The sequence below is a fragment of the Erinaceus europaeus genome, chromosome 12 (assembly GCF_950295315.1).
Source record: "Erinaceus europaeus chromosome 12, mEriEur2.1, whole genome shotgun sequence".
Lineage (NCBI taxonomy): Eukaryota > Metazoa > Chordata > Mammalia > Eulipotyphla > Erinaceidae > Erinaceus > Erinaceus europaeus.
In genome coordinates, this window is record NC_080173.1 from 84808249 (window position 1) to 84820165 (window position 11917).

Sequence of the window (11917 nt, forward strand, 5' to 3'; positions counted from 1 at the left end):
TCCACACACTAACACTTATCTTCTCTTGTTTTATTGATGGATCTCATTCTCACAGGTGTAAGGTCTTTCTCTCTTTCTTTCCCAGAGCATTGATCAGCTCTGGCTTATGGTGGTGTGGGGCATTGAAACTGGGAGTTTGGAGCCTCAGGCTTGAGAATATGTTTGCATAACCATTATTATATATATATCCCTGCCCTCAATATGGTTTTAATTTGCATTTCTCCAATGATGAATGAATTGGAGCATTTTCTTTTTTTTTCTTTTATATTTATTTATTTTTCCCTTTTGTTGCCCTTTTTTTTTTTTTTTATTGTTGCTGTAATGCTATGCCCAGAGATTCGAGTCCGATCTCACGCCAAGAAGACCAGAATCACATGCAATAGCAAGAACCTTTATTAGCAAGCTTAAGCCGCCGACAACTTTCCATGCAAGGGGAGAGTCTGCGACACAGATCATTTTTCATCCCACCTTTTTATAGTTATCACAGGGTGGGTACAGGTGGAAATATTTACGCAGAACAAGGAACAGTTGATTTCGGGTTAACGGCTGTTCTCAATATTAGGGGCTTTTCTTTAACCTCCACAGTAGTTATTATTGTTGTTGTTACTGATGTCGTCATTGTTGGATAGGACAGAGAGAAATGGAGGGAGGAGGGAAAGACAGAGGGGGAGAGAAAGATAGACACCTGTAGACCTGCTTCACTGCCTGTGAATCGACTCCCCTGCAGGTGGGGAGCCGGGGGCTCAAACCCGAATTGTTATGTCTGTCCTTGTGCTTTGTACCACGTGCGCTTAACCCGCTGTGCTACTGCCTGACTCCCGAATTGAAGCTTTTCATATATGTCTGGGGATATGTGTATCTGTTCTTTAGAGAACTGTCTATTCATATATTCTTTCTTTTTTTTTTTTTTTTGCCTCCAGGGTTATTGCTGGGGCTTGGTACTAGCACTATGAATCCACTACTCCTGGAGGCTATTTTTTTCCCCTTTTGTTGTCCTTTTTTTTTTTTAATCATTGTTGTGGGTATTATTATTATATTATTATTGTTGTTATTGTTGTTGGATAGGACAGAGAGAAATGGAGAGAGGAGGGGAAAACAGAGGGGGAGAGAAAGACAGACACCTGCAGACCTGCTTCACCGCTTGTGAAGGGACTCCCAGCAGGTGGGGATCGAGGGCTCAAATCCTGCGGGATCTTTTTGCTGCTCCTTGCGCTTTGCGCCACCTTGCGCCTTGTGCTTTGCGTTGCCCGACTCCCAAGTTGGAGAATATTTTATCAACTCAATCCTTTTAAATTCACTGGGGCTTGGTGTGTGTGTTCACAGATCATCTGTCCTATATATGTCCCCTGTATACTTGAGATTACGCATTTTCCTGTTACTGTGTGGCATGGTCCTCCTATTTAGCTGCCATGTCCTTTCTACATACTGTAGGCTGGAATTGAATTACTCTTATTTATTTAATTACTTACTTTTACCAGAGCATCGCTCAGCTCTGGCTTATGGTGGTGCTGAGGATTGAACCTGGGACAGGAAAGTTTTTTTCTTCTTTTTTCTTTTTTTAATTTTTAAATTATCTTTATTTATTTATTGGATAGAGACAGCCAGAAATCGATAGGGAAGGGGGGACAGAGAGGAAGAGAGACAGAGAGACAGAGAGACACCTACAGCACTGCTTCACTGCTCCTGAAGCTTTCCCCCTGCAGGTGGGAACCAGGGACTCAAACCTGGGTCCTTGCACACTATAACATGTGTGCTCAACCAGGTGCGCCACCACCCAGCCCCCCAAGTTTTTTTTTTTCATACCCATTATGGTATCTCTGTAGCCTTGGAGTGGACTCTTTGGAATAAAAACATGATCCCCGTAATTTTCCCCCCAAGCACTACTCAGCTCTGGTTGATGGAGATGTTGGTGATTGAACCTGAGATTTCAGAGCCTCAGGCATGAACATCTTTTGCATAACCATTAGTCTTTCTTCCCAGCCTGGCAATTTTTAAGAAAATATCACTCTGGGACTACATAATCAGAGATATCCTAGAGCAGTTGTTCTTAAACATTTTTATTGTAGCCTTCCCCCACCCCCAGAGTTCTGCTTGGTTCTGGCTGATGGTAGTGCTGGGAACTGAACTTGGGACTTTTGGTGCCTCAGGCATGAAGTTCTTTTTGTAGAGCCATTATGCTATTCCCCCAGCCCTAGCCTAGGAATCTTCTGATTAAAATTAACTCTGGAGAGGGCGATCCATTTTGGACTTGATTCCTTTATAAATTTAAAAAAATATTTATTTTCCCTTTTGTTGCCCTTGTTGTTTTATTGTTGTAGTTATTATTATTGTTATTGATGTTGTCGTTGTTGGATACGACAGAGAGAAATGGAAAGAGGAAGGGAAGACAGAGAGAGGGAGAGAAAGATAGACACCTGCAGAGCTGCTTCACCACCTGTGAAGCGACTCCCCTGTAGGTGGGGAGCCGGGGGCTCAAACCGGGATCTTTATGCCAGTCCTTGCACTTTGCGCCACCTGCACTTAACCCACTGCGTTACTGCCTCACTCCCAATTCCTTTATGAATTTAGGTTTGCTATGTCTATTTGAAACCAGAGTAGAGATGTTGAATGAGGTGGTATACATAGGATTCTGGAGTGTAGGGGGAAGTGGGTTGAAGTTATAATGTGGGAGTTAAGAGTGTATGAAATGGCCAAACTTTTCCATATTCAATCTTGTAAAAATGGCTAAGGATTCATTACCCACAGGCAATACACACGATTGAGTTGAGTGCCTTCTTGGAATGAGACATGTTACACATGTTTTAGGCTTAGGTAGTTAACAGGAGAGGGTGTCCTTTATTCAGAGACAGAGAACACAAGAAGAGCAGTATTTTCTGAGAGCTGGTGATGGGGTGAGGGTTGGACGTGTTGTATTTGCTGTTCTGTGGATCTGTCCAGGACAGAGTAGGTTTCACAGAGGCCGGAGCTCCCCCTACATGTCTTGGCTGTAGACTTGCCATTGCAACTGCAAGCCATGGGTGTGGTTGAACTAGGCCAGGGGAGCATGAGTCTTTCGGCAGCCAGGAGCAGGAATGACACATCTTCCTACATCCGTTCGCTTTGTTTCCCTCAAGTGCTTGCTGGGTATCACACAAAAAACTCCCTAAATAGAGGGTGACCAAAGAATACTTCCCACCCTATACAACTCAGTGCTTCTTCACAAGACTGCGAGTGGGGAGACGTCACCAAAGGGGAGGGACCCCCGGAGTCCCCGCCCCTGACACCGCAGACTGGTGTTGCCCTGCGGGACAGGAAGCGGCCCTGCCCCCCTGCCCCCCTGCCCCCCTGCCCCCCTGCCCCCCTGCCCCCCTGCCCCCCTGCCCCCCTGCCCCCCTGCCCCCCTGCCCCAGGCTGGCTTCTTCAGCGTCAGGCCAGCTGGAGCAGGTCTTGTTCCGCCAACAAGCCTTGGGTGCGGCGGTAGACATCCTCCAGGGTGCCGGCAGCCCGGGTCAGCGCGGCCCGAGCCTCCACCTCCCTGGCCCCGGGACACGCCAGCTTGAGCAAGTGGCGGCGACCCGGGAAGGCGAGGAAGGCGAGGCGCGCGGCCTGGCGGATGAGCCAGGGGTGGTGCGGCCCCAGGACCGCGCTGTAGGCGTCGCTGCACTGGGAACCCGCGTCCGGGCCGTCGAGCGTCCCTGTCGCCACCCGGCGGAGGCAGAGCTGGGACCAGCGCAGAGCTCGATGAAGCAAGACTATCGTTCGGGAGCCCGAGGAGCGAGCTGAGTCATTAGGGACCACCCCGGGCCGCTCCAGCAGCCCCGCTTGCCGCTCCCACGCCACCATGGTCGTCAGAGACGTGTAGTGCATGGCTTTGGGACCATGCACCTTAGCCTCGAGAGCTGTCAGCTTGGTGGAAGCCTCGCTTGTGGCAAAGGAGAAGATGGAGCCCAGAGGAGTCAGGAACCTGCGTGTTTGATAGAGGGAAGAGCGGGATGATTGGAGAGGGGGCGGTGGAGAGCTGGGGAGAAGGCATAATGGTTATGCAAAAACCTTCCATGCCTGAGACTCCAAAGGTGCCAGGTTCAATCCCCAACACCACCATAAGCCAGAGCTGAGCAGTACTCAGGTATAAGAGAGAGAGATGCAAGCAGGCGGGGGGGGGGGGTTGAATGAGGGAGATCACTCACTTGATTAATTCCCTCCAGCCTGCCAGGTACTGTGACAATGCCACATCCCCTTCAGGGTTTAGACTGGCATGAAAGGACCTCATCATGCTGCCCAGCATGCTCTGGGGGCCCAGACACAGAGGCTCTTCCTGCCCCGGGACCTCCATAGGTGATAGCTGCTGCCAGACCTGGCCAGTAGATATGAGAGAAAAGCATGTGCAGAATCCCTAGCCTGCTGGACCTCCTTAGCCAAGCAACTTACTTACTTGGCTTTGGGATAAATTGTTTGTAAGCTCTACTTGAGCTTCCTTCCACTGTACTCCCAGCTTCTAACTGGTCAGGAGAAGAGGAGGAGGACCTGCCTTTCCAGAGTTCCTTAGCCTCCTTCCATTTCCCCTAGTCCAGGTTCCCACCTGGAGCTCAGCCCCAGCCCTGTCCCTAAACATACCTGGGAAGGCAGCAGTTTCTCGGGAATGCAGGACTGTGCCCCGGTTCTGCAGCCTGAGAGGGAGCCTGGGGAGAGGGATGGTAGAGTGGTGGGGACTAGAGGAAGGGGCTTAAGTCCGGCACTCCCAGAGCACGGAGAGAACAGGATTACTCACTGAGGCTCCAATCACCAAGATAAAGAAGCAGCAGTGTGAAGATAGAGACAAGAATTGCACAGCAAAACCAGCGCTGTGGGACCAGGGGAGACAGCTTGGCCCCCATAGTCCCTGCTAGGACCACTGCCCCCTCACCAGCTGCCCACCAGTCCTTGTCACTTCAGCTTCCAGGAGGGAAGCAATGCCCTCACTATCCTGAAGCAAAGGGTTAATAATTAACCTGCTAAGGTCCCTTCCTCCGTGCCCTTTGCCCCAAAGGGCAGCATCCCAACAGTGAGAGACATAATGAAGGGACTTGAGGGACAGGTCCCTACCCCTCCCTTCCCTGTAGGACCAGGTTGTTGTAAGAAGCAGGCTGATTATGGGAAACAGCTGGAGTCAGAACCAGCTCCCCCACTGAGCAAGGGTGTAGACCCATGGTTAGCTCTGGGCTCGAGTTCCCTTCACTGAAAATTGAGAATAGCAACAGGTGCTTTGCAATCCTTGGTGAGGATTAAATGATACGTGTGTGCAAGCAATGTAAATGGAAAAACTTACCACAACTACTTCATAATTTTTCCTATGAAGTTTAAGCATGAAGCCCCTGGAATCCAGGAACACCCACTTCTAAACTCTGTCCAATACCCAGGGGGACCTTTCTCTTGGTTGTATACTTAAGGTTTTAACCTTTTACATTTTGTGTATGTGTGATTTTCCAACTTCAGATTGGTCCCTCGATCATTCATCAAGCAAACCTTTATTAATTACTCCTACGTGCCAGGCTTTATTCTAGATCTTAAGAAGACAAAAATGCCTTCACAGAGTTCAAGGTTCACTGGAGAATTTACCATCTGTCTTCCTCAGAAGAATGTGAACTCTTAAGGATCCAGCTGGTTCCAGCCTCCAGCTCCCCACCTGCAGGGGAGTTGCTTACAGGCAGTGAAGCAGGTCTGCAGGTGTCTATCTTTCTCTCTCCCTCTCTGTCTTCCCCTCCTCTCTCCATTTCTCTCTGTCCTATCCAACAACAATGACATCAATAACAACAATGATAGTAACCACAACAACAATAAAAAACAACAAGGGCACAAAAGGGAAAATAAATAATTTTAGGGAGTCGGGCTGTAGCGCAGTGGGTTAAGCGCAGGTGGCACAAAGCACAAGGACCGGCATAAGGATCCTGGTTCGAACCCCGGCTCCCCACCTGCAGGGGAGTCGCTTCACAGGCGGTGAAGCAGGTCTGCAGGTGTCTATCTTTCTCTCCTCTCTGTCTTCCCCTCCTCTCTCCATTTCTCTCTGTCCTATCCAACAACGACAACAACAATAATAACTACAACAATAAAACAACAAGGGCAACAAAAGGGAATAAATAAATAAAATAAATATTAAAAAAAATAATAAATATTTTAAAAAATTAAAAAAAAACAAGTATCTTGCTTTTCTCAGTTACTGCTCTATTTACAGCATTTAGAGTGTTACCAGGATCAAAATGCATTGTTGCAATAATAATAATTATAAAATAATATTAATAATAATAATAATTACTATTTTGCCACCAGGGTTATTGCTGGGGCTTGGTTCATGCATGATGAATCCACTGCTCCTGGTGGCCATTTTTTCCCTTTTTTTTTTCTCCTTTTACTTGATAAGACAGGGAAGGAAAGATGGAAGGAGAAATTTTGCAGCACTGTTTCACTGCTTGTGAAGTTTCCCTCTTGTAGGTGGGGACTGGGGGCTTGAACCTGGGTCCTTGCACATGATAGTGTGTGCTGTTTACTTGGGTGTGCCACAACCCAGCCCCATTAAGTATGTATTGCATAAAAAAGGAATGCACGTAAGACGAAGCTAAATCACATTTGGTGTCTCTGACACAAATGTAAGCCAGGTGGGGTTGAGTTTTGTTATTTTGCAAATTAGGAGTTCACCTGTTGGTCATGGGGGTGGGGTGGAAAGGACACTCTGGGAAGGAATAGAGGAAGCAGTAATCAACCACGTCTGTTCTCAGCTGCCACCTGTAGACCTCGCAGACTGTTCCTGTCTCCATGTATATCTTCTTCTAGGTGAGGAGGGTGTTCCAGAACTCAAGGAGTCAGGACCCCAACCAAAAAGAGGGTGATTCTGGCAGTGGCACACCCAGTTGAGCACACATATTGCCATGCACAAGGACCTAGGTTTGAGTCCCTGCTCCCCACTTGCAGCGAAGACTTTTCTCCCACATGGAGCGGGACTCTTAAAGAGTGGTGAAGCAGATTTGCAGGTGTCTGTCTTTCCCCCTCTCTATTTTTCCCTCCCCTCTCAATTTCTGTATCTCCTACTTAATAAGAAAGAAAGGGGGAGGGGTCGGGTAGTGGTACACCTGGCTAAGTGCATGTATTACTATGCACAAGGACCCAGGTTCAAGCTTCTGATCCCCACCTGCAGGGGGAAAGCTTCATCAGTGTTGAAGTAGTGCTGTAAGTGTCTCTCTGTCTCTCTTTCTCTCTCCCTCTGTTTCCCCCTTCCTCTCAATTTCTCTCTGTTCTATCAAATAAAGCTTAAGAGTAAATAAATAATTAAAAAAATAAAATAAAATTTATAGAAAAATAAAATGCAGGAGTCAGGCGGCAGTGTAGAGGGTTAAGTGCAGGTGGTGCAAAGTGCAAGGACCGGCCTAAGGATCCTGGTTCAAGCCCCCAGCTCCCCACCTGCAGTGGAGTTGCTTCATAAGCGGTGAAGCAGGTCTGCAGGTGTCTGTCTTTCTCTTCCCCTCTCTGTCTTCCCCTCCTCTCTCCATTTCTCTCTTCCCTATCCAATAGCAATGACAATAATAACTACAACAATAAAACAATAAGAGCAACAAAAGGGAATAAATAAATAAATATTAAAGAAAAAGAAAATACTTAGTGGTCTGGGAGGTGGCGCAGTGATAGGGCTTTAGACTTTCAAGCATGAGGTCCCGAGTTCAGTCCCTGGCAGCACGTGTGCCAGAGTGATGTCTGGTTCTTTCTCTTTCCTCCTATCTTTCTCATAAATAAATAAAATCTTTAAAGAAGAAAAAGAAAATACTTGGAAGAAAGGGGGGAAAGAGGGTGATTTTTAGTTAGCACAATTCATGAATTCTTGCCTTAGCAATTTTTTAAATTCATTTTTATTAGTAATTTAATAATGGTTTACAAAACCATTACAAATTACAGGGGTCAGGTGGGGGAAGATAGTATAAGGGTTATACAAAGAAACTTTCATGCTCCAATGTCCATGCTCCAATGTTTCAGGCTCTAATGTCTCAGGTTCAATACCCTGCACCAGCATCAACCAGAGCTGAGCAGTGCTCTGGTGAAAAAAACATTACAGGGGTCTAGTTCTACACCACAGCCACCACCACAGTTCCGAGCCCTCTCCAGACTCCTGCCCCAGCTGTCCCCTCCCCCAAGCTGTCTTAGTGACAGCTTGACTACTACCCCCCCCCCATTCATGTGTTTCAATTATTTATATTGTACATGAGTGGAACCATATCATCCTTGCCTTTCAGAAAAATAAATGCAGATCCTTTGGTAACAGATATGAACTATAGCAATAAGAGGTTTTGAGCATGTGCTCACCACACACGCGCGCGCGCGCACACACACACACACACACACACACACACACACTAAAGGATAAAACTCCTTGACTTTTAACAAGTATTTATTTTCCCTTTTGTTGTCCTTATTTTATTGTTGTAGTTATTATTGTTGTTACTGATGTTGTCATTGTTGGATAGGACAGAGAGAAATGGAGAGAGGAGGGGAACACAGAAAGGGGGAGAGAAAGACATCTGCAGACCTGCTTCACAACTTGTGAAGCAACTCCCCTGCAGGTGGGGAGCCCGGAGCTCAAACCAGGGTTCCTTACGGCGGTCCTTGTGCTTTGCATGGTTGCGCTATCACCCGACCCCCTCTTTCTTCTTCTTATTAATATTTTATTTATTTATTTATTTTCTAAAATTTATTTATTATTGGATAGAGATGGAGAGAAACTGAAGTGGGGGAGGAAATAGAGAGAGAGACACCTGCAGCCCTGCTTCACCACTTGTGAAGCTTTCCCCCTGCAGGTCTTTTATTTATTTATTATTGGACAGAGGCAGAAAGAAATTGAGAGGGAATGGGGAGATAGGGAGGGAGAGAGACAAAGAGACACCCAGCTTCACCTCTCATGAAGCTTCCCCTGCAGGTGGGGCCAGGGGCTTGAACCTAGGTCCTTGTGCACTGTAATGTGAGTGCTTAACCAGGTGTGCCACTGCCTGGCCCCAGACATGTCATTTCTAAGCTCTAGTTCCCTCATCTACAGACTAGGGTAATTCCCACTGCTAAAATTGTGATCAGATAGACTGCTGCTGTGGTCTGGGAGGTGGCGTAGTGGATAAAGCACTGGACTCTCAAGCATGAGGTCCTGAGTTCAATCCCCGACAGTACATGTACCAGAGTGATGTCTGCTTCTTTCTCTTTCTGCCTATCTTTCTCATAAATAAATAAATTCTTTTTTTAAAAAAAGATATACTGCTGCATAGCACTAACCACAATTCTTTATTTTATTTTATTAATTTATTTATTTGGGCAGAGACAGCAATTGAGAGGGGGAGTGGCGAGATAGAGAGGGAGAGAGACACCTGCAGCACTGCTTCACCACTCGTGAAGCTTTCCTGTTACAGGTGGGGGCCAGGGGCTTGAACCCAGTTCCTTGTGCATTGTAGCATGTGCACTCAATCAGGTGTGCCACCTGACTCCCTAACCACTTTATTTACTTATTTATTTATTTATTTGCCATCAGGGTTATCGCTGGGCCTTTGGTGCTGGCACAGCTCCTAGTGGCCATTTTTTTTCTCCTATTTTATTTGATAGGATAGAGAAATTGAGAGGAGAGGGGAGACAGGGAGGGAGAGGGGTGAGATAGATAGTACAATGGTTATGCAAAGAGACTCTCATGCCTGAGGACTCCAAAGTCCCAGGTTCAAAACCTGCCCCCTGCCACACTACCATGAGCCAGAGCTGAGCAGTGCTCTGGTAAAATAAATAGATATTTTTTTTGGCATCTGGTTGAGTGCACTTGTTACAATGCACAAGGACCCAGATTCGAGCCCCTGACCCCACTTGCAAAGGGAAAGCTTTGCAAATGCTGCTGGTGTCTCTCTCTCTCTCTCTCTCCCTCCCTCTCTCTCTAAATATATTCATTAACTTATTATCGGATAGAGATAAAAAGCAGTTGAGAGGGGAAGGGAGAGAGACAGAGAGATACCTACAGCCCTGCTTCACCACTTGTGAAGCTTTCCCCCTGCAAATGGGGACTAGGGGCTTGAACCTGGGCCCTTGCACATTGTAATGAGTGCATTTAATCAGGTGCGCCACTGCTTGGCCCCCTCTCTCCCTTTCTATCTCCCCCTACCTTCTTGATTTCGGGTTGTCTCTACCCAATAAATAAGGATAATAAAAAAGAAAGAAAGCGAGGGGTAGAGAAAGATAGACACCTGCAGACCTGCTTCACTGCTCACCTAACAACCCCCTCTGCAGGTGGGGAGCAGGGGCTCATACCTGGACCTTGGCGATGCTGAGATGTGTTTAACCACCCTGCCCCCCACTAACCATAATTCTTGACCTATAGGAAACAGTTCAGTGGATGGTGGTTGTTTTAACTCCAGCTCTAGTCACTGCCCCTCCTCCTCAGGCACTGGGAGCCTCTGCTTTCCAGAACAGAGACTTGAGTCTGCAGGGTTCCGGAATGGATTAGTTTTGGGTGTCACTTAATCCAGGTCACCCTTCCGCAATCAGAACCCTCTTAGAGGCAGAAGTATTATATAGCTGCTTAATAAGGGACCCGACCCACAGAGACTGCAGGATGGTGATGGGAGTGGAGGCCAAGTTGCTGCTGCTGCTGCTGTGGGTGTTGTGCTGCAGACCTGCACGGCTCAGCGGTTACACCTCTGTTATTGAGGTGACCAATGGGGGCACGTGGGGCAGCTGGGCCTGGCCTGAGATGTGCCCTGATGGATTTTTTGCCAATGGGTTCTCGCTCAAGGTAGGGTCATAGGCCTAGTTCATGGCGGGTGGGGTGGAGGGGAGACCCTTGGTTTGGGGGGGTGACAGCCTTCTGACTCATCCTCCCTGTCCAGGTGGAGCCCCCCCAAGGCATTCCTGGTGATGATACGGCTCTGAATGGGATCCGACTTCACTGCGCACGTGGGAACGCAGAGCGCAACACTCATGTGGTGGAGTCCAAGTCTGGAAAGTGTGTGTGTGTGTGTGTGTGTGTGTGTGTGTGTATTCCAAAGTTCTCCCTAGTGGGGGCTGTGTCCTTGACCCTCTGTTTACACATTCCCCTCCTGTGGAGCAGCGTAGACCTAGTGGGTATATGTGTGTGCAAAGGAAAACAGGTGCTTTCCCTCTGCTCCTCAGTGAAGGGCAGGTGACAGACTCAAGCCACTCAAATAGCGCAGGCTGTGAAATCCTAAGGAGTGGGTTGGGTTTGGAGGAGGGTAGGAAGCGCACACGGGGTTGGTAAATCTCCCCTCCTTTCGCAGGTGGGGCGCATGGAGTGAGCCACTATGGTGTCCCAAGGGTGGCTTCCTTGTGGCTTTCGCGCTCCGCGTAGAGACACCAAAGAGCCCCGGGGACGCTACAGGAGCGAACAACGCGCGCTTCCGCTGCTCAGATGGTACAGAGCTGGAGGGGCCCGGCCTGACCTGGGGCAACTTCGGCGAGTGGAGCGACTCGTGCCTGAAAGGCGTGTGCGGCCTGCAGACCAAGGTCCAGCCTCAGAGAGGGCTCCTGGACGACACCGCGCTTAACGATGCCCGCCTGTTCTGCTGCAGCAGTTGACTCCTTAGCCCTTGTCTCCTCCGTGCCCTTAGGCCTGTGCCACCTCCTACAATTAAAGCTTCTCCATCTTGGATTTGGTCTCTCACTTGTAGTGGTGGGAAACGTCTTCCTGCCTTCTGTCTAAGCTAGTAAACTCAGGTTTAGTCTCAGAAGTCCATGACAGGATACTTACCAAAAGCTACAGACCCAGTCATAGTCCAGAAAAACACCATTCTAACTCCCAAGTTAGGGCAGTCCCTGACTCCCCCCCCTCCCCCCCAGCATGACACAGCTTGAATTATGGTGGGTTTTGAGATTGAACGTGGGACCTTTGGTGCTTCAGGCCTGAAAGGTTTTTTGCATAACTATTGTGCTATCTCCCACACCC

General features: G+C 48.1%; 2 protein-coding genes across 2 annotated transcripts; one reads left to right on the forward strand and one right to left on the reverse strand.

Annotated features, from left to right (window-relative positions):
* Positions 1-2812: 2812 nt before the first annotated feature.
* GLTPD2 (glycolipid transfer protein domain containing 2) lies at positions 2813-5221 on the reverse strand. Its single transcript, XM_007521506.3, has 4 exons — positions 4748-5221; positions 4594-4658; positions 4167-4333; positions 2813-3943 (listed from the first exon to the last, which is right to left on the reverse strand). Exons 1-4 carry the CDS (start codon positions 4851-4853, stop codon positions 3406-3408), a joined length of 876 nt encoding a protein of 291 aa, XP_007521568.2. The 5' UTR covers positions 4854-5221; the 3' UTR covers positions 2813-3405.
* A 5334-nt stretch (positions 5222-10555) lies between these two features.
* On the forward strand, positions 10556-11581 carry VMO1 (vitelline membrane outer layer 1 homolog). Its single transcript, XM_007521517.2, has 3 exons — positions 10556-10750; positions 10845-10960; positions 11253-11581. Exons 1-3 carry the CDS (start codon positions 10571-10573, stop codon positions 11548-11550), a joined length of 594 nt encoding a protein of 197 aa, XP_007521579.2. The 5' UTR covers positions 10556-10570; the 3' UTR covers positions 11551-11581.
* Positions 11582-11917: the final 336 nt, after the last annotated feature.

What these genes read in the sequence shown, in the direction of transcription:
- GLTPD2 (XM_007521506.3), bottom strand. Translation starts at nt 4,853, where the DNA reads ATGGGGGCCAAGCTGTCTCCCCTGGTCCCACAGCGCTGGTTTTGCTGT. An exon ending in TCTTGGTGATTGGAGCCTCA is followed by an intron (nt 4,659 to 4,747) that starts GTGAGTAATCCT and finishes CCCTCTCCCCAG; the next exon opens with GCTCCCTCTCAGGCTGCAGA. An exon ending in AGAAACTGCTGCCTTCCCAG is followed by an intron (nt 4,334 to 4,593) that starts GTATGTTTAGGG and finishes TCTACTGGCCAG; the next exon opens with GTCTGGCAGCAGCTATCACC.
- VMO1 (XM_007521517.2), top strand. Translation starts at nt 10,571, where the DNA reads ATGGTGATGGGAGTGGAGGCCAAGTTGCTGCTGCTGCTGCTGTGGGTG. An exon ending in CCAATGGGTTCTCGCTCAAG is followed by an intron (nt 10,751 to 10,844) that starts GTAGGGTCATAG and finishes CTCCCTGTCCAG; the next exon opens with GTGGAGCCCCCCCAAGGCAT. An exon ending in GTGGAGTCCAAGTCTGGAAA is followed by an intron (nt 10,961 to 11,252) that starts GTGTGTGTGTGT and finishes CTCCTTTCGCAG; the next exon opens with GTGGGGCGCATGGAGTGAGC.